Source organism: Parus major, chromosome 4, assembly GCF_001522545.3.
Source record: "Parus major isolate Abel chromosome 4, Parus_major1.1, whole genome shotgun sequence".
NCBI classification, from domain to species: domain Eukaryota; kingdom Metazoa; phylum Chordata; class Aves; order Passeriformes; family Paridae; genus Parus; species Parus major.
Genome location: NC_031771.1, coordinates 4,619,482 through 4,644,220, shown reverse-complemented (window position 1 = coordinate 4,644,220; position 24,739 = coordinate 4,619,482). Strand labels below are relative to the sequence as shown.

The following is a 24,739-nucleotide window of genomic DNA, read 5'->3' as shown; positions in this document are numbered from 1 at the left end:
ATGTGATTATGTCATTAACCATTAAAAGCCCATTGGGTTTTTGCATAGTGGGATTTTGTACAGTTTAGTGGAGGGAAAGAGTGGGACCAAGGGCAGAAATGTCAAAGCCCTTTCATATCCTGGTATTTGCTGTCATTTTTTTCCTGTGAAATAAGTTGCCATGAAAATATATGTCTGAAAATTTGCTTGGATCTAGCAAATTAGATCTGTCAAAGAGACTAGGTTTGGGTTCCCAGCTGTGCTTTTCCATTTTATGGATACAAACAAGATCTGAAAGAAGAATGAATGGGTTTTAGAAGGATCTGCATTCCACAAACAGTTTGAGATACACAAGACTGAAAACCCCATGTGGAAGGATTATAACTTTCTGTTCCACAGCATCACATAAATTTAAGTTGGAATGGACCTCTTCAGATCATCAAGTCCAACCAGTTTTAGTAATTTTACACTTTTCAGCAAAGATTTATTTCAGACAGGTCAATCAATTACCAAGTGATCAATATGTATCTGAGATATCTAGGAAACTGAATTTCTGCACCATGATTGGTAACAGCATCCAAGATTCACCAGCTTCCATTCCCATCTCCTTGTGAGGGCCTGTACCAATGTTACAGCTGTGATTAATATGGACATTGTATTATTCCATTACAGATGGAAACTTACACACAGTCTAAAAAACTTCTAAGTAAAGAAGTGTATCAATTACTACAAATGAACACACCCTGCCCCTCAGCAGGGCTCAGCAGGTCTGGCTCAGTGCCTGGATAACTGGCTCAGTGCCTCCCAAAGAGAACCAGAGTGAAGGTAAATTGAACATTTAATTGCCCACACCCTTATTTCAAGGTACACTTTAGCTTTCCACATACCTGACTTCAAGCAAGTTTCAAAGCATGTTTTCCTGGGTGGTGTTGGTTTTGAAGAACACATAAAGGTTAGAACAGGTTATTTTTCCATAAAAACAACCTATGCAAGCTCTAAGAGCACTAGCATTACCTGCAGGAAGAACTTTCCTTCACATTCTTGGCATCTGTTGTATTGATTCCTTCAATAACAGGGGAGTCTGGATTTGCAGATCCATTGCTGATATGGTCACTGCTTTCATACCCAGATTCTGTCCTCTGAATTTGCCAGTTATCACCATGGATTTTTCTCTCTGTAAATCCTTTGCTTTTTTCAGCATTCCCTTTTCCCTCAGAATCCAGTGAACTTCGACTTCCTGTATCCTGTTTTGTCTCATCTTCATATATAGTCATTAAACCCTTCTGTATTTGGTTCTCCTTTGGCCAGTGGTTAAAGCTCCGCTCCTTTTCATGCTTAGATTTACTGCTCAGGTTTGCTTTGTGCTTTGGGCTGTGCTGTTTTTTCTCAGTCTCACTGAAAATGCTGTCTACATTCAATGTCTCTCGCATTGGTTTCCAGCCTTTACTCCTGCTCCTGATACTTCCTTTGTCCCTGGAGTCTTGACTGGTGTCTGTGTCATAGCCAGTGACGCCGTCGGTCCGTGTCCTTGTCGCTGGTTTCTCCCCAGCAGGAAAAGGTTCTGTTTTGTTTGATCCAAGCACATGTGCAGAAAGCTTTGCCTGGTGAGATGTTTGGTTGTCGTGCTTGTAGGGGCCCCTTCCCTGGCTGCCGTAGATCCGCTGATCGGCGCAGTGCCTCAGTCCGTTTCCAACCGGAGGAGACCCTGACTTAGCACTGGAACGGTCTTCCCCAATCAAGTCTTACAAGAACAAAAAGGGGAAAAAAAAAAAATTCCATTACAGTTCTCATTAATATTTCATAGAATTATTTGTGTTGGAATGGACTTGAACGATCATCAAAGTTTCAGCTGCCCTGCCATGGGCAGGGACACCTTCCACCAGCCCAGGTTGCTCAGAGCCCCATCCAACCTGGCCTTAAACACTTCCAGGGTGGAAGCAGTCATGGAACTGATACTGTTTAACAGTTCTTACAGTATCTCTACAAATCCAGCATGGATTTCAGAATACTGCAAACTGGGAAAGCCTCCTCTTACAGTGTGGTCTCTTAAAAGGAGAAAAAAATCTGCACAAGCAGCACTGATGCACAAAGTTATTTAATCCATTGGTTCTCTGCTTATATTTTTAAAACGTACCTCTTTGTCTCCCAGACTCTTTCCTTGGTCCTCTGTCTGCGTCTTTCCGTAAAGATGTGAAGCTTTTCATGTCAGCAGCTTTCTGGGCACACTCTCTGGATAAGTCCTTCAGCCTGTCCTTGTGTTCGCCGTATCCCAACTTGGCTACAAAAAATACTTCTTGTCAAACATCATTACTCCAAAGTCATTCATCACCAGAACACACAAACATACTTATGGACAGTAAGATTTAGTTTTTACTATTAGGACTATTTAAACTGACTAATGAATTATTTAACACAGATTAACAACTTGAGATTTCTTTCCAACCGTAAGATCAAGTCCATTAACATGCAGGACTACAAATAATGGTGATATCATAGGATTGCTGGGGAAAAGTGTTCCTCAAGTAGCCAGTGACCCACAGAGCCACACCTCAGCCCCAAGTCACTAATGTGCCTTTTAATCAGCAACATCACTGGAAAGCTTGATAGTGTTTGAGAAATGGAACAAGGCCTCAAGAGCCACTTTAGTTAAAGAATAACAAGAGTAATAAATATTCTGCATTTACAGCTCTCTCTGGAAAAGTTAACATTTCATGGCAGATACTCAGATATTACTTAAACATTAAATAAATCTTTGAATTAACAACTGAGTCAGTGATGGGATTCTTCCCTTAGAAATAATTCTAGTCCTGAGTTAGAACCCACCTGAAACGCTACCAACTGAAATATTTCATAATAAGACATATCGGGTCTGTTTTTTTGGGGGTGCAAGTAGGGAATGCATACCTGGACCTCTGCCACCACTTGCTTGAATATGGCTTCTACTGAATGCTGGATTATCTGGCTGAAGTTTTTTATTACTCCTTTGATTAGTGGAATCTACAATTCCATTCTCTTTCACATGGTCTGATTTAGCAGCAGAATGCTTTTCAAATCCTGTAAAACAACATATTTACCTTCAGAAATAGAAAGCTTTGAAATTTAAATATCCAATATCTAAATAAATTAAAAAAAAAAAAAAGTGCAAGCTTTTTAGTTGTGGATTAAAAAACCAGAAGAGAAACATCACCAAAACCCACACTGCATTCCAATAGATTAGGCAATAAGGTTCTGTAATATTTTATATACTGCCATATTTAGAGTTGTAGCCTGCAGTGAAACAGGGTACTCAATTCTTTGCTCCCTGAAGTAATCTATGTTCTGCTGCTACACATGATGTGAAGAATAGCATGTCAAATTCAATTTGCCTTTTATTTAAGTTCCTTGTAAGTTATGCTTACCATTAAATTTAAAGAGCCAGCCTGAGACAGCAGTACAAATTACAGAACCAAAAGATTGGATACTTTTTCCCATTACCCATTAGTCTCAATTTGTATCCCCTTATTAACAGGTACAATGAGTATACACACTAATCTCTTTTCTTTTGAGACTCTTTGGATAACGATTAACAAAAGTATTTCAGAATAAGAGGCCAAGCCATTTTTTCTCCTTCATAATCCCCATTTCAGAAATAGAGCTGATACTGTTATTAAAAAAAAAATTAAGATATATCTAATTACCCAGGTCTTCCCCATTTCCTCCTGCTGCCTTGCACTGAGACCAGTGAATAATCTGCTTTGGTGCATCTTCTGGAGACACAGCTGTGCCATCTGGGTTAGCATAAAATAGCAGCAATGGCTGGAAGTGACACCGAATGCACCGGGACACCACATCTTTCCATTTTGTTCCAATCTTAGAAAAAAACAGCAAAACAAAACCCCAAAACTTCATCAATAGTGCTGAACCCAAAAATGGAAAGAGTAATTCATTAAGCAAGAGCCTAATTCCAAATGTACGTGAAGATACAACACTTTAGCACTGTGGTTCACATAAATTGTAACAAAGATGGAATGAGTATTATCTGGGCTAAAAAATCAGATCATCCTTATGGATACAGCTGCCAGTATCCTCTTTTTCATTAAAAGAAGTAAAAACTCAACAACAGACAAGTGCACAAACATTCTGAAACATTCACCACTTGTAAGGCACAACCACGAAGCAGTGAAATCAATTCTAGCCATTTAAAAAAATTACTTACACCGAATGTTTGTTAAAATAAAACAGTTGTTTGACTTTCTTCAACACTGGTGTCAGAAGAGCCCTCTCCAGAAAAGAAAAGATCCAAAAATTTGGTAGGAGTAAAGCCAATATTTACCTCTTTCACATTAGCATCATCAAACAGCACCCATTTGCAGCTCTTGGTGTGAAAGGCAAAGGCACAGTAATGTCGGCTCGTGTAGCAAATCATTCCCACAAGAAAAAGCTCACTGTTTTTGGCATTTTCATCTGTAACCCTATAAAACAGCTGTAAAAATGATTACGTATTTTAAAACACGTGTAAAACACAGCCTCAATTTCCTGACCTACTGCTGGCATTACACCAATAAACTGATATTTAATATCCTGTTGCATTATACAATTTTTCCTGAGTGTAAATACTGATTTTTGCTCTACTACATCCATTTTAACTTGTTCAGTTTTGCTTTTTTTTTTTTTTTTTATATATTTCAAAGAATAAAGTATTAATGCTCCGGAATAATTTCACAAATTTCAAACTGAAAATTATGTACCTAGGTTTTCAACTTGGAAGTCTCCTAGATTAATTATGGTACTTAGGAACAAAACACTTCCAGCAGGACCTTTTCCTCTCACAGAAACTACATCAAGTAGCACACTATAAAGAACCATAAAAGTAGGCATAAACTTTATATAAATATATAAACTTCATGTAAAGGTAAGTCGTGCTTATAAAAAACACACACGAATATTTCTATTTTTTATATATTCAGATACAAAAAATAAAATAAAAAGTAAAATTAAATTCTAGAAAAAGCAAAGAGTAAGTTTTAGGTCAGATACCCCTGGAAGATAAAGTTGTGTTGCCAGATTCCGCATAACCTCTTCTGTCAGATCGGAGTGTTCTGAATCCCAGACTAAACCGATGGTGACAATCTCGGGACAATTCATAAGAACACGACGAATTTTTATTTTTTGACCACAATTGCTCTATCAAAAAGGAAGCAAAAACCATAAAGGGAAGGAAAAGTGTTTAAAAATTGGAAATCCAAAGGTGAGTCACTACACAGGAAAAAACAATAGTTCAAAAAAACATCTCCACAACATCTTTAATTCCAAAATTTAGTCATGGTGTTGGTTTCTAACAATTTAAGGATAACATTCTTCACCATAAAAACACTTTGATGAAGACAACAGCCTAATTTCTATATCCCATCACCACCTTAAAACAGAAATCTCTAATTGTAACCATAAAACATAAGTGTAAGAGCTTTGTTTGCCCTAAGTTGACTGTTCTGAAACAGCAACACAATACACAACCCTTCTTTTAGAGGAATACTTCTAGCCTGATTTAAAATCCTAAAAAGTTCTCCCTTGGATCCCAAAGTAATGCAGCATTTTTGTTTACTTACAGGACACTTTCTGTAGTCATCAGCAGTATTTGCTGCCTGCAGCAATTCTGCAAACATTTCTGGCTTGAGACGTTCATGCCTCTCCATCATTTTTTCTACTTCATTACTGCAAAAATAAATTACATAACTATGAATCTCCCTTCTAAAGAGTAACAGATCTCAATTAACTGTATTCTATGACTAAAAAGAAAACACACAGTGGTAAAACAGTAGCAATACAAATTTTTTTGTCAAGCCTTGCCTACACCTTGCTTTTGAAATCCAAATGCTGCTTTTTAACAGTAGCTCAAAAACATGCAGCAAAAAATTACGCATTAATTTTTTAACACTTAAAAGCCCTTCTCTGGGCATGCTTTGCATATGACTAGAAGGGTGTATCTAGAAAAAGGAGTAACAAGAATAAAAGCTCTTACCACAGGGCTGTGGTGGAAATGTAACGCACAAATTCCGTAAAAGGCAACGGATCTGATGATGCTCCACAACTGCGACACACACACTACAAAAATAAAAATACTTTTGTTTTTATGTATTCAGGAAAGAGAAAACAAGGTATTTGTTAAACCAGTCAAATTAAGGTCTGACCTGCTCATACAGTGTCATAGCAAACTTCTGGTGAGAAATACAGGATTTGGAAGTGCACATATCTGTTTCGCTGTTTGGCACTAAGTGGAAATGAATCCTCTCAAGGATATTTTCCTAAAAAGAAATAATATCAATGTAAACTGAACTGATGAAGTCAGAACACATTAAGAACATTACAATTTAGTACTCCAGCTATGCCTCTTGACTCCAAAATACTATGGCTGCAGTGAGTTTGTCCCCTGAATCAGCAAGGCCATTTTCTCCTTTCGACAAAAATTACCAGAGGTAATGGGAAGAAGTGAATCTATTCAGGTAGATCAGACAGATGATTAGTTCAGGAGTCCAAATGCATTTTGAACAGATGGAGCAGTAATAAGAGTCTCCCTGTCAAGACTGCAAGATTTCAAGCAGCCTCTTTCAGGAGTTCTGCACTGGATTTTCCTATGTATGTGAAGAAACATCTAGCAGGTGGGAGTTAATCTGGGGATACTCCCAAAGGATGTCCAAAGCTGAAAGTAACTGAAGCAGGCACCATATTTCCTGGCCCTCAAATCTATGTCTGAAGGTTAATACTGCAGGTGTTTTATGGTGAACATTTTCATTGTCTAACACAGGACCTCTTAGGAAGGATTGTCTAACAATCAGGACCTCTTCACCAGAGTTCTGTGATATCTGGAGACACCTTCACAGGCTGCAGTAGTGGCTTGTGTTTTTCAGTAAGACACTTGACTGAAGCAGAAAGTAACCACAGCAAGATCTTCAAGTATTTCCTCACTCTTGGGTAAGAAAATGGAAATGTCTTCTGCAGCAGAATTTGACAATGAGCTGACCAGTTGTAACACACTGTGTTTCAATAGCTGGTGATTCAACACTCCAAGGAATAGATAATATATTCAAATCCATAGGTGCTTCTCCTGAGAAAGTACCCTTTCTCTCCATCAAAGTATTTCTAGGAGTGACTTAGAGCTCATCATCCTCACCAACCTCCTGCTCTACCTGAGCTACAGAGCTAAGGGAGTAAAGTATGGAACAAGTGCAAGAGTACTCCAAACCCCTTATCTGACACTTACTCCATGTCTCTGTTGCCCTAAACTGGCATAAACAAGCTCAGCAGGATCATGTCATCTGAATCCTACCCATGACCCTGGAGCTACCAAAACCTCTAAACTAACATAATTTTACTCAACTCTCATCAAAACACTTACAAAGCATTCTGCTGCATCATCCATGAATCCCAGCTGGAAACGCTGCTCATCCTTGAAGCTTTCCGCAAGGGCGTGTCTCATGTTATCCGACGGGAGGGCTTTTTCTCGGCTGTGTTGGAACTGTGAAAAGATTGCCTAGGAAGAAACACAGTGATTACTTAGCTTCATCAGCTTGGCTAGACACTGTGGTTCTACACAAGTACACAGTTTCTTGCATAAATATTTGAAATATTTATATTTATAATGTTTATAGACCCACGTAACTTCCAAAATTACTGTTTTCTCTTCCAGTTACTGTGTTTGTATTCTGCTACTGATCCCTCTACAAGAAGTTATGGTACCAAACTAAACACTGAACCTGTACAACAACATAAAAAATACAAAACTAACAGTGACTGACTTGAGCTCCCTGAGGCAACACAAGCCCTGTTCTGTAATTATACAGCTTTTTTTAATTTGGCCCCTGGAACAGCAGTTCATCCATATGTATCTCATGTCTACAGATAGTGTGTATTTCTTAGGGCATAATGTAATACCACTCATGATTCACTAAATTATGTAATATTTACTGCTTAGGAGGGCAGTATATCTCTATTAAAATTATGGATATGCAAAACCTCCCATCAATTAGAAGAATGCCAATAATCCTTGCTATGAATTTAGCTCAGTGCTGAACCAGCGCACAGAATACAAGAGAAAAGGTCAATATCCTCACTTCTGGAACATGATAATAAATTGCACTTGGTTTTTAATTCATTTCCCAGAAGAGACAGTTGGCTGCTACTTTTCTTTTTGGCAGAGATAGCCCTCCAAGTGAGCTCATCATTTAGCAAGTAAAGGAGGTTGATTCTGAAAGAACTGAAAGTTAAAAGCTATTAAATGAATTACAGATTTGCAGATATTTAAAGGTGTATTCCCTGGTCAAGAATTCTAAGCCAAACTTTAAGGAGAACTGAAGAGACTAAAGACAAAGCAAGTCAGGAGAAGTCATGTAAAATATAAATAAGGGTATGCATTCTTTACATAGGTTTCCTATGATTAAAATCTGTTGGCTAGAAGGCAAAGATAAAACAGAGAAGCAAAGTTTCGCTGCTAACAAAAAGTGTTGCTTTAACCATGATGCAGTCCAGGGTGTCTCTAGAGTATTTAATCTTCCCTCTGAAAACAAAAAGCAGGGACTACAGACAAAAATTACAGACACTGTACCCATGTAAACATTCAAAATGAAGTTTTTAACAGATCTGCTTTGAAAACATTTGTCACTTCCCATTTTGGCTGCTAGGTCATATATTTGGTATGCGACATAACTTTATATGTCCAGCTAAAAAAAACCCCAAACATCCAGTAGAGATAAGCAGGTGTGCAGATAGGTATGCTCAGTTTGGTGGCCTGCACAGTCCAAGTCCCAGAATTTATTGCCTATGCTTTTAGTTTATAGGAGAGGCTGACAGAGATAAATTATCCTTCACTCTTTAACAGGTAAGAAGAGTTAAAATACCCCAAGACCACAAAAAAAACCCAACCAAAAAATCCACCCAAGTCACAAACAAGCTAGTGTTTATCCTCATGCAGTGTATATATTGCATGGAAATTCAAATGAACAAAATTCTGAACGCAGAACAAACAGAATTACTCAACCAGTATCTTAAAAAGCCAAGAAAGCAAAACCAGTAGTGTGCAGAACACCTGGGGACAGATATTTCCAAACAAATTAGCTTCTCTTTTTTGAGCTCAGTACATAGACCATGGAGTTAAATATCACAACTACACTGTTAAAAAAATAACTTATCCCATTCTAACCAACCTAGAACCCTGCAAAATATCTTCTTTAAATACAAAAAAAATATTTCTCTTACAAACATCTGTTAAAAATGTCCTTAAAACTAAATTGCTTCTTTACACAAGAATTACTTGGTCATATTCAGAGATAGGTACGATACAGACATGAATTTTGAAACTATTTATTTTTCCCTTATTTTGAAAAATGTTTTTTTTCCCAGATTTTTTTATCTACCTTTAAAGCACAAAATATGCAGGCATCTCCTTGACACACGTGTCCAGTTAAACCTCTTAAACTTCGTCTAAATATGTCAAGTTGCCATAATACCTGTAAAAATAAAGAGAAAATAAGTAATCAGTTCTGAAGGCTCTTAGTTTAACATAATTTACAGAAGATTTTATTTATTTCTTTTATTTCACATAACATACAACTCAAGTACCAATATTTAATTTAATAGGTATTTAATAGGAAATGTGGGGGGTTTTCCATTAGCTTGGTAAATTACAGAGACAGAAATGAAAGTTTCACATTCAGGACTTAAAATTTAGATCTGTCTTTGAAACTTTTTGAAACAATGTATTTTGGAGAAAGAGCTGAAGTACTCTCAAGGAAACAAGCAGCAATCTAAACTCTGTACAGAGATTGTAGCAGTTTTCTTAAAGCTCCACATAAGAGTTAAGTCCCATATTATATCCTTACGGTCTCTTATCAAAATGATTGCTGCAATACATTTGTTTTTCCACAGATCAAAATAATCTTGGTGCTTACACAAGTATGTTTCTACCTCTTATTTGTGTAAATACCCTACAAAAAGGTAATGGCTTGGCTACACCACACTGAGCTCGATATCTAATGTCTTGGGTACACATGAAGTGAAGCAGTTTAGAAAGTTGTCCATTAAAAAAATAAAAATAAAACCCCTAAAAATGAGTTGTCCAGAGGCACAGTAAGGCAACAGCTGCAAATCCAGGGAGAAAAATATATCCTATCTATAAATATAAAAGCTAAAATTAAATAGGATGCATTGGAGACTGCAAGTCCAAAGTTCAGGTCTAAAGTGTGAGCAGAGGTTAAAAGAAAATAAAGGAACACATTCCTCCTTGTAAAAGGGCAGTCACCAACCATCTGCCACTGTTTGATAAACAGCACTGTGTTGTGAAGTTGTAGGACTGTCTTAAACTAGAACTAAAAATTACTCATTTTAGGGCATCTAAGTGAAAATAGCAGAATTGCAAGAGAATATAGGTCATGCTGCTCCCATTGGATACAAAACAGCAAATGCTCTACTGAAACTACAGTATAATTTTATTTTAAACACATATAGATACCATACACACCACATAATTGTACCTCTCATATCTCCTAGGTTTAAATCCACGCCAGTTTTAAGTCTTCCAACTTTCAGATAGTCTATGCCTCTATTAAACCCACTGCCAGTTTGACAAATAATTCTGTACAATTTAAAAATTAAATTAAATTCAGAGCCAAAATCTGAGCGTTACAAGAAGTATCTTGCTATAAAGAGAATTCCAAGTTGTATTTCTTTGCTACCAAGTGTATCTCCTACTCTAATTCCCCAAATCTTTGCTAAGATTAGAATCAAAGCTCTCATTATATGTGCATATCCTGATATTCCCCAGTATCACTGCCTCATGTGCTAATTCTGAGAAAATGAGATTTTAATAAAAATAATGTCCTAGTCAATACAAGTAGTAATGGTTGCCCCATATAAAAAAGTGCTGTGTAAATTTTGGAAGTAGATTTTGCTACGTTTGACATGAACATTAGTTTTAAAATTCAAGCAGAAAGTTTTAAAGTTTTAACTCCTACGTTTTCAGATACAAAAGGAAAGTTTTTCAGACATTCTTGACACATGCAAATAAAATTTTGTGCAAAAGAAAGTATTAATACTCTCAATTCTTCACAGTTAAATGCTGAATAAAATTAGCTTCATACAGTGTCTTAGTCCTACAATTGCCATTTTTGTTTCCCACACATACACTTGAGAAAGTCTATTCAAAAAATGTTCAATAGATGAAGTTTTTTCTTACCTGAACAGCACTATTAAGAAAGCAGCTATTTTGTCCAGGTTCATTTAATAAGCCTTTAGTAGGGGCCAGAGACAGGATACTTCCAGGCTGATAAACTTTTCCAAGGTTACCCCCAGGTTTTCTTAGGAATTTCACCCATGCCATTATTTTTTAGAGTTTATAATCACGATGTTCACGCTTAAATATTTAAGGATATGACGGGTGCAAGGCAAAGAAGGTGGTTCTACCATAAAGTCATGGCATTCCATTCAACTCTGTGCAGTAGTAACCATCCATGGGCTTAAGTCCATTTTCCATGAGCAGCTGTGAGCCATCCTTCAGGATCAGTCCCCCAGTAAAAAATACAGATGAAGAAAGTTTTTAACCCTCAGGCTTAAAAAAATAAATAAATAAAGGTGTCCAGTTAAGGTTAAAACATGTTAAAAGTCATTGGAATAAAAGTTCTTGTTAAACAAGTTGAACAGTAACTGACTTCTTCCAGGGATATCAATAAAGTATTACTATAAATCATTAGTTTTTTTATATTAAAAGTTTATATGTATGTATCACAGAACTGGTTCTTGTCAGTGTTATACTCCAGTTCTCTCATTTTCTTCCATCTTCTTTTTACTTCTAACTGTAAGCCCTGAAATATATTCTAGTTTAGAAGACTCCATGTTTATTTCATGCTCTTTCCAGTGAACCTGAAATAAGAAAAAAAACAGAAATTATTAAAAAAAAAAAAAAAAACAACCAAAAATCAAAATGTTAAAGAGGTTCTAAATTAGGAAAGAGATCGTGGCTAAAACAACCTCTAAATAAAAAGCCAAGATGAAATAGCCAGGAAAGAGAAGAAGAAATCACAACCTTAAAATTGTTTTTAAGGCATAAAAATGGAGTTATTTTATCTAGCATAATTTATTCTAATTTCTTTCACATCTCTGAAGATCAAAAAAATTGCTGTAAAGGTTCTCCTAGTAACCAGCAACAGCTTATAAAAAGATAATACATGAGTTATTCAATCTTTGAATCTTCAAGCTAACAAAAACATTACCAAGAAATAAATCTTTTTATTCAACACTCAAAAAATTAAGCTGGTTTTGATTTTAATTTTATGGATGGATTGTCAGCTAGTACTCAGCTTTCAGAAGTTTGTACTGCCTACTAAACACTACATAAATGTGTCATTAACCTGGCTGCATTCTCAAAGCACCCAAAACAACAGTGCTAACAGCAATGCAAGAACATTCTGGTTGCTGACTCAGTAACCAATTCCAAGATTTTTCAAATTCCAGCAAAAAAGGGTGCTTCTCCAATTCTTGAAGGAGCATGTTGAAGGTTAAGTGAGTCCATTTCCAGAACAACCCCACAACCACATGTGAAGCCCAAGCTGTGATCCTCTCACAACAATGGATTATTCTGTCGGTTTGGCATTACTACATCCCCCACACAAACATTTGAAGGAACAGCACAGAACAGAATAAATTTAAATAAACCAACACAACTGGGATTGCATATGTGGGAAAGAAAGAAGGGGAAAAAAAAAAAAAAAAAAAAAAGGGTGACATTTCAAAACCTGCAGCTTCTCACTACAGTTTTTCCACTGTGTAAACTTACCAAAATTAATGAGGAACATTGAAAAACAAAAACTAAATGTGTAGTTGGAATACTGTATAAACTGTAAGAGAACTTTGCTCAGCTCAGAACAAGCAACACCACATTCACACAAAACCATTCTACAGCTCTCTAATAATGTACAGCTGGGATATGTGGCTTTCAAAAATACCCGCAGGATGTCTTGCAACCCTAAAACTATTCCCCTTTATTTAAGAGAAACATTGGTACTTGCTTGTATTTAAAAATAAAATCAATAAATGGAACCTAACCAAAAATCTCTTTTGCCCCATGAATAATCGGATGAGTTCTGTTTGTTTACTGATGTTACTGTATCTCACCCGTAAGTAATTTGATTTAATAATACTGGAGATAGTAAGTGTGATTTGTGGCAGCGCTGAGCGAGGAGTCTGAAATCAAGCTGGAAACTGACCTTGACAGAACATCATGTAACAATTTTGTTTTCTTTATGTTCACTTCAGTTAACTCAGAAAGAGGATAGGAAAAGAAAATGTAGCTGGAAATGTGTATCAGCTTCATATCTTCTCAGAAATACACACTCTGTTTTGGAAACAAGAGTTTTCTGGAACAATTTAGGATAATGACGAAGAGCATTCATTTACTAAGAACTTACAGGAAGTAATTTTCTCTTGCATTTCAGGAATGCCCTGCAACTAACACTGCACACACCAAGCACTGAGCTGTTGGGCTGGCTCTTCGTTAAAGTTATAATGATTCACTGCAATAATTTAATGAAAAAATGTTTCTGGATTAGCTCTGTGTTACTGTCCCATTGCATTAAAATGCTTCCTGCTGAATTTCACATCCACAAAGCTGCGAATACAAAATCCCATCTATCACACAATCTTATTCTAATAAATTGCAGAACACATTAATTGCAGTTTTCATATGTAAAAGTTCCACTGCAAATTTTTTCTCCACTGCCTCGAATACTAAGGTACGTGGCTCCTCATTCATTAGGAAGAGAGGCACGGTAGATCAGCCTTCCAATGGTGCCAGAAGCAATGGCATTAATTTGTCATCAGACTCTCCACAAGATGAGAAACCCTATAGTGGCATCTTGTTCTGAAATTTGCACTGGACAAATATCTCAGTTTTGATTTGAAAAAGAACCAAAAAACCAACAAGAATATTATTCATCTGCTGATGAGCCTACCCCCATCACAGATGGCTCCATAAACGAGAGAAGTGATGCTGTTGAGCAGTTTGGGTTGCTTCACCTACCATGAGTCTGAGTGAACTTTTAGGTGACTGCGACTTGGATCAGACTTCCATAACCTAAATTCAGCAGTCAACAGCACTATAATTAGGACCTGAAGACTTCTTCCTTGTCTGTGGTAAGCCAGTGTTGCTGAGGGCACTGTAGCATAATTAACCTCTGGGGTTTACCAGAACTTTTTAAGCTCTTGGCTTGCCAAAGGTGTGAGTGACAGAGTATAGACCGTCAATCATGGATGCTCCATCCCTAGCAGTGCTCAAAGGCAAGTCGGATGAGGCTCTGAGCAACCTGATCTACTGAAAGGTGTCCCTGCCCATAGCAGGGGGTTTGGAACACAATCATCTTTAAGGTCCCTTCCAACCCAAACACTCTGTGATTGAACCATACTGAGTCTTCAGTAAGTGCAATATTTCAGGAAAAGGGTTATTTCACACAGTGTTACTGACATGCTACAGAAGATTTTTAGCAGCTGAGAATTAGGGAATACTCTTGCCCTTCCAACTACAGGAATTGATTGTGGAAAACTGTTCTCAACCAAAGACAATAAACAAGGGCTATAAGCTCTCAAACCAGTGTCTATTTACCAGCCTAACTCCTTTGACCTTGTCCAGTTTCAGTCACTGTTTTTCAGTCACAGGTGATCTCATCAAGCACCTGGCTACCCTTAGCTGTGCAGCCTCACAGGACAAAACACATTCCTGTCAAAAATTCCTGGCACTTGCCTTTACAGCTTCCAGAACAACAAATCCACTTGTCAGCAGAACCTCATGTTATCACCTTGCTTGGTTGGTACACCCCAGCACGTAGCTGTGGCTGGCACAGACTCTTTAGTTTAAGAAGCAGTGTCACTAAAGAAGCTTAGAAATCAGTGCAGCTGATATTTTGCCTAAACAATCACTTTCTACAAGCACATTTGGGTTTAAGCATCTCTGATATCCATCGAGATAAAAGTGAAGAGATAAACAGTTGGCTGTGTTAACACTGGAACTACCAATGCCCGGTATTATCAGGGCTCCTGATAATTTTCTGCCTCATGGCCAAGTTCTCCCAGTTTTCTCCCTAGCTGGGGCATAAGCCAACTCTGCTCCTCACATCATCTTACAAGGTCTCTCTCTTCCAGCCAGCTGCCTCTTTTCATGCACTTTCTAAGTACATAATCATCTTTGAGTCTTCTATCCCTTCTGTCAAATTGAGTGGAAACCTGCCAACAAGTTCAAAAGTTGTTGACGGTTTCTATCCCTGAAATTTGGCTGAAGAATAGTTATTTACATCTTCTCGCCTTCACTTGACTGTTCTCAGGGTGTTGCACAAATTACTAATGGCAAACCTTTTCTCATGCCCTGTGCTGGGGTTACTTCTAAGCCACACAGCATTTTGCTTCTGCTTGCAGTTCATGCCTCTGAGCTGAGCCTGGCAACCCCACCCAACAGTCTGACAGCTCTGGGAAATCAATTTCTATCTGATGTAACTTAGGAATTTAAACATAAGACAACAAAAATTGTGAAGGGAGAGTGATGAAATATATATATATTAATAAAGTTATCATGGGAAGCCACTAAAATTCTCTGCAATGAGCTACTATTATTAGGACTGGGGTTACCGTCTCCTCCTTAACAGAATGAAATTCATCAAAAATTCAACAACTTGCAAATGCAAGAATTCAAGTGTTTTCCTCAGTTCTAAAGGTTGACATTTAAAATTGCCAAATTTTGTGAACAGAATGAAAATATGATTTGTATTGTGACAGTGCTGCAGGTTGTAAGGATTTTTCCCTACATTTTAAAAAAGAAATAAACAGTGAAGCTGCTTTTTAAATGTAGAAAAAGTCCAAACTTTGAAAGGAATAATCTCTTACACCCACCTCAATGAGGCTGAATCATAATTTTTTTGGCACCTGCACAGATCCTGTCCCCTTTGACCTGTAGCCCCCCTGTTAAATATATTTGTCAACCAATCTCATGCACCCTAAGATACATGTAATACTTTTAGTAGCCACCAGTCTTTGTCTTTGGAAATAATATTATTCACTTCAGAAGTTGCCACAGAAATATGTTTACAGGAATGCAAATTCTCAGTATTTTAAACATCAGAGAGGGAGGAAAAACTTGATTAATAGGTCTGACTTGCAACAGATATAAGAAGAAACAGAACAATGCTACAAGAAAAGGCCAGTGCCAGAATATTACCACCGACTGGAATTGGTATGACACATTTTTTCTCCTTTGGTCACTGACTCAACAAGTCCCCAAGACACTGAAGGGGTATTTGATGATATCTCCTCTAGAAATTCTTCCAAACAATCCCTGTAGATTTTCAACCCAGACTTTTTCTTTTTTCAAGATCTCTATTGTGCCTTCTCGAGCCCTTGCCTACTTAGCTGTCCCTCCTATGCCAAACCACTGCTCCTGCACGTCACACGTTTCTGTATCCTTCCAGGATGGAGAACCAGAAGTGTAGATGCTATCCCAGATGGCTTTTGTATAAGTGTACAATTTTTTGCTTTAAGCTGTTCCAATAAAAACTTTCCTGTTTGCATCAAAACCAAAACAACAGGTTCACAGCTCAGCCTCCCTCATCTGTTACAAGGAGAAACCGACTTTAGAAATAGCTACAATGGGAACTGTGAGTAAAGATCTTGGAGAACACAAATTCCCAGCCCATGACATGGGCCAGCATTTACAGTGAATCATCACACAGACACTACCGAGAAGATTTTTGTTTCTCAGTCTTCCTACTGCTTTTCATGCGATTATTCAAAGACTACAATGTACTCTTTCCCCCAGCCTAAGAAAGATAGAATGTATCTTTACAGCCATACTCACACTTGCCTTTTTATCTCAGATTAATTGCCCTGGCCTTTCAGTTGTTTGATCTGTGAAGATGTTTGATCATTAACAGGTATACAAAACACCGAGTTCCACTCTTCCTCAAAAAGATGCTTTCTTAAGTTACCAGGAAAAAAAATGACTAAACTGAGTTACAAGGAATGGTAATGAGAGCATCATCTTTAAACCCACACATATTTTATAGGCTTGACAAAAAAAAAAGTTTGGATGTCTGAATCACTATACCTCATATATTTCTACATTAACATATCCTGTACAAACCTTCCAACAAACATTTCACTCAGTCTACACATCTAAAATCCTGTTCCTACCTCATCATTTAACCCGGCCCAAACAAACTCCAACTCGTTTCTGCCCAAACCATGAAGTTTGTGAAGAGTTCTGTGAATGGGTTTTGCTCCCGCCACTACATCCCTCAATGACTAAACCGTTTTACCCTCTCAAGAAGCATAAACCAAGGAATAACCAAGGAGAGTGCCAATACCCTGACACCCTCCAGGTTGCACATCCAAATAATTTTGTCAGTAGCACATGGTGCATACTGTATGGCCAAAAAAAGATTCTGCACTATCAAGGCTTGATATGAAAGTCAAGTGCCTATTTTTTGTGTTTTTACTGTCAACATCTCACTGGTCAAGAATAATAATTTTTTATGCAAGTAACTCGATACTTAAGAAAAATAATCAGTATCTCTTACTTTGCAACAATTTGTTAGGGGAAGAAAGGATTATTTACCCTTTGACAAGACTAATTTATAGTCAGATTATAACGTGAGGTCTCACTTTTTTGACAGCAAAAAGCACCCTTTCATTCTATAAGAAAAGAGCAGGTAATCATAAAATCGTCAAGGGATTTTCCATTGCCTTGGGGTGGAAGGGGATACTGCATCATCAATCAGGCACAATGCTGTTTGCACGATTAAGTTGTTGTTCTTAAAATAATCCTAGTCGCTTCAAAGTTAAGAAAGCTTAAGTGGTTTGGTGTTTGGTGGTTTTGATAGGGGGCTGCATGAGCAAAATAAAGCACTAAGTAAAGATATGTAAAACTCGCACTTGTTCTGGGAAGGGAAAAATGCACGTCGAGGGAACAAGTCACAGTTCCTCTGAAAAGCTGATTTAAAAATATTTGCATTGGAAATCAAAGGAAGGGATATAGGTAAACTTAGACCAGATGCTAACCAGGTGATTTGCGTACATTTGCATACATCTACCCACACGCCTCCGAAACTCCATCTGCACTAGAACACACAGCAAACAACCCTGCCTCCAAAACGCTGCAAAAACTGATTAAATTTCAAACAGCTCCAACACTACCTGTACCGGCATTTCCTGTTCCAGACGGACACACAGACAGCCTCTGGAAGCACTCCTGAAGAACTCGCTGGTGGGCATGTGACCGCCGCGTTGAACATTGACCGCGCTCCGCCGCTCGCCCGGAGCCCGCACCGCCGCCCGCGGGGTCCCCGCTCCGGCTCCGCGGCCCCTCCGCTCACACAGGGCGCGGGGGCAGCGCCGGCCGCGGCCCCGCAGCTGCCGCTGACCCCCGCCCACGCAGCCCCGGCAGGGATTTAACCCCGGCCGCCCGTCCGGCCGGGAGGACGCGGCTGTCCCGTCCCTCCTCGGCACTCCGCGCTCCGTCCCCACCTCGGCACCGCGGCCGCAACAGCGCTCGACCCCTGGCCCAAGCCGACCCTTGCCCGCTGCGGTTTAGCCCTGCCCGAGCCGCGGCTCAGCCCCTATCCCAGCCCCGGCTCAGTCCCCCCGGCTCACCGGCGGCTCCTCACGCAGCTCCTCTCCCGCCCCCTCTCGGCGGCGACTCCGGGCGCGGCCCCGCCCTCACGGCAACTTTTGCTTCCCCCGCTTCCCGCTCCTCCTTCGCGCTCCCCTCCCCGGCCCGGCGCCGCCGCGCCTGCGCAGTGGGGAGGCAGCCGGGACGCTTTCCCAGAGCGGTATCCCGGATATTCCCGAGCCGGGAGAGAGAGGGAGGCAGAGGGGAGGGGAGGGGAGAGGCGATTGGAGGCGTTGGCCGCGCCCCCGGCCGGCGCGCGTGCGCGGTGCGCGCGCGGGAAGGCGCGCGAGGCCGGGGGGCGCCTGAGGGGCCGCGATGGCGCCTGAGGCGATGGGGCTGGAGCGGGAGCCGGGCTCGGATCCCCGCGTCCTGCCCAAGGCGCAGGGGGAGCCGCGGCGAGGTAAGAGGCCCTGGCAACCCCGCTCCTCCCTCCCCGCCTGGTCACGGCTGGAGGGCGCAGCGGGCGCCCCTGGGGCGCTCAGGTTTGGAGTTAGCAGCCCGTTAAAATGAGCGCGGCGGCGCTTGTTTTTTCCAGCAATTGTTTTCCAGTTCTCGTTGCAGGATATCTGGCTGTGCGCGTTGGCTTTCCTTGGGATGCCCGTGGAATAGCACTGGCATCGAGCGACCTGTGAGCCGCACCCCACGCGAGTGTACATCCACCTCAGAGTCGAGTTTGGCTTCCGTGCGGCCCAGAAAGATCCTGTGTGATTAGTACTTTATCCATCACCTGCCTCAAAGTCACTGCCCCAAAGTTGTGTTCCCTCTGATTTTTATCTGGTCTATTATGTTAGCCAGGGAGTGGTGTTTCCTTTTGTTATTTGAGATAGGAATTCCGTATCCACAAGTGCTCATGTTTCTAGTTGCTCAAGTACCTTTTATATTCCACTGCTATGATCTTTTTCTTGGATAAACACGTAGATTTCACTAACACGTTCCATTTCTAGATTAGCAATGATATTTTAGGTGCTACCACACCCAACATCAATCCTTGGCACATGCTGATGGATACAACAATACAATACAATGTATTTTCTCTCTTCCAATTGCCTTTCTGATAGTCTTCTAGGAAAGGAAAAATGCATCTGTGCCTGAGAGCATGTCCTGTTTTCCAACAGCATCTTCTGCAACAGTAAATAAAATAATTTCCCTGTAAAGTTCCCTTTCTGCAACTACTTTAGGTCATCCAGATTGCAAAATGACTGTATGGAATACAAGGCACTGTTAAATTAGCTCACTGCGTTAAATATGACATTTTTGTTGTTCTTGTATCCATTTCTTTAAATGGATACATTTTCCTCGGATTACTTTTTGCTACAGTTTCTTCCATTATATTGCAAGTGTAAAACGCCCACTAGCAAAGCCATTTTAGCAGGTTCACTCTCCTAAGTTTTTCAGCAGCTTTTTGGTTTGGTGTTTCTTTGGAACGATTTCCATTAAATTTTCCAGACTTTTGTCTTACACATCTAGATATAGCTAGATCAATAGATAGATAGCCACATTTTTCAATTATTTGTGGAGTCATCTTCCAAGTAATTTGAATTACTTACTTCAGGATTTGTAGAAGATGTTTTTTTCTTGAACCATTAGGATGTTTTAACCAGATGCTTTTTAATTTTTTAACAGATACCATATTAGCTTGTCTGTTTTCCTAAATTTGTGATTTGTTTAAAGGGAATTGAATATCTGATCCATTCTTCTAAGATTCATACAGTATCCTGGCACTACTTTGTTGTGTAGTTCTTTCTTAGCTGTTTATTGAGAGGTTCTCACTAGAGATTTAAGGGTTAAAACATGTTGAAAGTCAGTGAGTTAACCTGGCAATTAAAAATCCAATTTTCTGTTCATGCATCTTGTTATTGTACACTTACAAAATGCATTCTGCTTATTGTTTTGGGTAGTGTCAGTTCAGTCCTTGATCCCTGCATTACTTCTTTGCAAAGCCAGTCAAGCAAAGGCATCTGTGTCCCCCAAAGTGGGATTATGACCTCATTCTGATTATGACCTCATTTTGATATTTTTGCTTTCCCTGAACTCTGCTTTTCGTGTTTGCCTCTGCCCTTTCTTCAGCACGGATTTGTTTTTCACCACTAATCTTTACAAGTCCCTTAGGATTTATATTGGTTTCTTCTGTTCCTTTTTTTTTTTTCCTCTGGGAGTAAGCACGGTCTGTGAGCTTTGATTATAGTATATTTTAAGATTCTCTAGCAGTGAATCTTAGCAGAGCCTTCCACACACAGTTCAGGCAGAGAGTGACACAGGTGCAGCACAGGAAGCCCTAAATGAGGTAGCAGAAGAATTTTAAAATTAGAATAAATGGTGCACATACAAAACAATGCTACCAGGGCAGATGATTTCCTGCTGCTGTTTGTGGCAGTGCAGCATATATGCCAGGCATGATGCAGAAGAATGTTTCTGTGGGTTTATGAGTGCACTTTGTTATTATTAGTTAATAGATTTTTACATTGGAGAGTTGATGGAGAGCTGAAGAGGTGCTGAACTTGGAGGAGAGGAGTTGAAGGAGTTCAGGATGTGACACAAACCACCAAGCTGGGAGGGAAAGGAGGCAGAACTTATCCAGATCCTTAAGCATATCCAGGGCTTTGGGGGTTTGCATATGTCCATTCCAGGGTAAAACACATTTATGGATAGCTACATGCCAAAAGAAAAGTCTTAACATAGTTAGGAGACATCAAAATCTTCCAAGGTAATTGCATTAAATATTTTTCCTCAATGCTGCAGGTGTCACACATTGTTTTCATCAATGACTGAGCTACAAATCTGTGTTTTACAGATGCACACAAGGATTTATTTTGGTGTTACAATTTTCCTATTCCCGGGTCATCTCTAATCTTGTTGCCAATGGCTGTTCTGTAAATAAATTCTGACTTCTTCCTCTGAAAAAAAGTTATATTGTATCTTTTCATATATATATATATATATATATATATGCATTTTTTAATGAACATTTTCATACCTGTAGTTCTACTGGAACACCTGTTCTCTAATTTCTTTCATATTTCTTCTTAATGCTTGGAACATGTTTGCGACAACCTTTGAAATCAACTGCAATCCTCTTCAGGTTCAAATGTTTCATAAAAAATTATGCCTCCTCAAATTCTTGGAGGGGTAGAATACTAAAATTTGGAGGGTTTTTTTAAAAATAGTTAAGCAATGAGTTTATTGAGTCATTGATTTTGTCATGGTCATTCTTCTGCATGGATATTTCTTCTTCATGAGCTGTTAATCATGTGAAATCAACTTTGTGTACTTAACAGGGACTATGTCTGTACTTACCGGAGTATTTTGCAAAAAGCAAACTAGGAAATTACGTGTAAGGTCTGAGGCAGAAAATTCCACAAGCCCATGCAGGATTTATGGAGTGCTTTATTAGTTACAGCTCTCTTTTTAAGTGTTTCCACTGAATTTAGTTCAGCACCACACATCACACTGCCTGTTATGGTCAAGTCTGTTTTACTGGCCATGAACAGTTTCTGTGTGATCAAGTACCATTTAGCATCGACTTTAAGACACTTAAGAGATAATGCCATTTTAATTGAAAAACTTATTTCATTGCAGTGGATGGGAACTGCCATCATGTAGTTGTGAAGTAATTACTGAGCTCTGAAGAGAGTGTTTGAGGCTGGCTACTCTCCTCAAGAGAAAAAAGGATAAAGAGAATCATTCTCCTAGAAGAAAATGTAATTTGAAAGATACCAGGGACACTGGGCCCTACTCTGCACAAGCTGTAGCAGGATAAAGTTTTATTAAGTAAGGTAAGGGTTCAGGTTATGTGATTTTTCCAAGTTCTCTAAGCCTTTGGGGTACTGTCAGATCGTGTGTTAAAACAATTCTGGAGAGGAGAAAAAAAATCTTTGCAATTCCAATATGTTCTTGCAGTTGCTTGTCTCCAGGAGCAGTGCTTTTTAACTGAGTGATTTGCTCAGTGCTGTGCATAATCCTGCTAGATTTAAGGAAAACACCCTGGCAGGATGGAGTGCCATAAAGCTGGAGAAGAACCAGAGAAAAGGTAAACAGGATTTTTAATTATTTGTGGCATCAAATAGCAATCATATGCATTTTCCATGGGTTCTGAAGGGAAGCCCCCACAGCACTTTAGCCCAAGTTCACTAGGCTGTATGCTCAGCTGTTTTGCCACAAAAAGATCCATAACAAGAGCAAAACAAATGAAAAATATACCTTCAGCTTGCAGTAAGCTGCAAGAGGATGTGTTTTCCTATGGGGAACTTTACCTAACTCCATTCCAGTGCTCAGATCTTCCCTACCATGAACACCTTATTCCCGTAACCTTTCTTTTAAACACACTCTAGCAGTGTTTTCCTCATGTAGTCTGTAGCAAGCAGTCACATGAAGCTTACTCATCCGATTGATCTCATTCCCACATCCTGCACAGAGCCTAAAATTTATGCATGTAAATTGAGGACATAAGAAGACATGAATGAAAGAAGGAGAAAATGGATCTTGTCTGAAAAAAGACATCACTGGCTTTTTTCATCTTAAAAGCTCTAAGTGAAGCTTCAGAAGCAATGAGAGAGTGTTAAGTGGTGGTTCATTTTAGCTAAGTTTAAAAAAAAACTGCCTAGCATTTCTGGTCAAGTTTGATATTTTTTCTCCTCCTCTCAGTTAGCCGTGGACACTTTCATAGAGCACAGCCACCTTTTTTAAACTTTTCTTCCTGTAGGTGCAGGAATAAACAGAAGATATTTTGCTCTTATTCTTTGTACATTAGCCTGACTATACAATTTTTCCTGGTAGCTTTCAAGGGCTACGATGTTCAGTGGGGTGGCAAAAGCAATTTCATTGAAGTCCCCTAGAATTTCACCCTGAGAAAAAGAAACATTGGTTTGCATTCTTCTCCAGACTTTTTTGATGATAATGGGCCTGGAACAAGGTCTCTGTGTTCTTGATTTTTTTTCATTCTTTAGGAACAAGGAAAAGGGTGGGGGTTGCGTAAGTCTTGCAACTGAATATTTTTCCTCTTGGATAATCCAATTTCCAGTCCAATAATCTACTTCTGTGGAACAACAATGCAATTGAAATCCTTTCCTATTTTAGACTATTCTGTTTTTAAAGTCAGTTGCTTTAACGAAGTATAAGACAATTCTGTGCATGCTGTGTATATCTGACAGCTGCTTAAAATTGTGTCCTCATCTGGATGCTCTTGAAAAAATAAAGTTTTTATGATGATCTTTTTTAGCATTGCATCAGTCTTCAAGAATCCTTTCAAGTTTCCAGGTCTCATTTATTGCTTCCTCCTAGCATGTATACCAATAAGAATGGGTGTCTGCAACAGAAAAAGAAAAGAGACATCTGATTCATACAGACAACTCCTGTGGTTGAATTGAACTTTCAGGGTGAAACCCAACATGAAGTAAAATGAAAACAAAAGAGAAGAATTTAGTGAGTATAAAATTAGGAGTAATATAGTGGCAGACATTACAAAATATAACATACAAAATATATGTTTTGTCTCATTAAAAATAAAAAATACATTAAGTTCTTCAGATAATAGAATGCAAAAAATGTTTTGTATTTTGTCCTGGGTGAGAAACTGAGCATTATTTGATTTAAAATCCATTAGTTGGATTCCTCATGCACCTCAGTCTTTACCCAAGTAAAATATAACAGGGTTAAAACACAGTATGTAAAGATTATAGTGACTTCTTAGGGAAAAAAATGTAGAAGTAAATAGGACAAAACATTTCTATTTTTGCCATAGACAGACCATGCCAGACCTACCTACTTTCTCTCTGTGATACAGTAACTGCTTCCTAGATAAACAAATTTATTACACTGAAGAAAAGCGGAATGTTTAAGGTGTCAGATGGACAAAGAAATAGCCCAGAGGAAAAGGTGGCAATATGTTACACTCAACGGCAGGGAGAAGTTGTTGGAGCTCTGTCCAAAAATTGATAATGAAATTCATACTGTTGAATTTTTTCATTGGTGATCCTGGAACAAAAACTAGAACTTGCTAATGAGCTCTGTTGACATCACAAAGTGGGGAAAGAGTCCCTGTAGGGTGATGTCATGCCAAACTAATTGGATGAGCTTGAGGAGCAGAGAAATAAA

At 39.0% G+C, this 24,739-nt stretch overlaps 1 protein-coding gene and 1 long non-coding RNA gene across 3 annotated transcripts in view; one reads left to right on the top strand and one right to left on the bottom strand.

Moving 5' to 3' along the window:
* Window positions 1-18,735, bottom strand: part of USP53 (ubiquitin specific peptidase 53) — a 29,051-nt gene extending 10,316 nt beyond the window's left edge. Inside the window, exons 1-13 of one of the 2 annotated variants that reach the window (XM_015625306.2) lie at window positions 18,631-18,735; window positions 11,183-11,865; window positions 9,366-9,458; window positions 7,352-7,486; window positions 6,147-6,260; window positions 5,978-6,060; window positions 5,565-5,670; window positions 4,996-5,142; window positions 4,292-4,441; window positions 3,657-3,828; window positions 2,884-3,033; window positions 2,114-2,257; window positions 994-1,720 (exon numbers count right to left, since the gene is read on the bottom strand). In XM_015625306.2, the coding sequence (XP_015480792.1) occupies window positions 994-1,720; window positions 2,114-2,257; window positions 2,884-3,033; window positions 3,657-3,828; window positions 4,292-4,441; window positions 4,996-5,142; window positions 5,565-5,670; window positions 5,978-6,060; window positions 6,147-6,260; window positions 7,352-7,486; window positions 9,366-9,458; window positions 11,183-11,326 (2,165 nt within the window). In that variant the 5' untranslated portion in view covers window positions 11,327-11,865; window positions 18,631-18,735. Of the gene's footprint in view, window positions 1-993; window positions 1,721-2,113; window positions 2,258-2,883; window positions 3,034-3,656; window positions 3,829-4,291; window positions 4,442-4,995; window positions 5,143-5,564; window positions 5,671-5,977; window positions 6,061-6,146; window positions 6,261-7,351; window positions 7,487-9,365; window positions 9,459-11,182; window positions 11,866-18,174; window positions 18,314-18,630 lie in introns of those variants that run through there. The other variant, XM_015625307.3, reaches the window with a different exon arrangement.
* Window positions 18,736-18,931: 196 nt separating this feature from the next.
* LOC107202951 lies at window positions 18,932-20,493 on the top strand. Its single transcript, XR_001520930.2, has 2 exons — window positions 18,932-19,049; window positions 19,199-20,493. It is a non-coding gene; the product is annotated as an uncharacterized LOC107202951 (long non-coding RNA).
* Window positions 20,494-24,739: the final 4,246 nt, after the last annotated feature.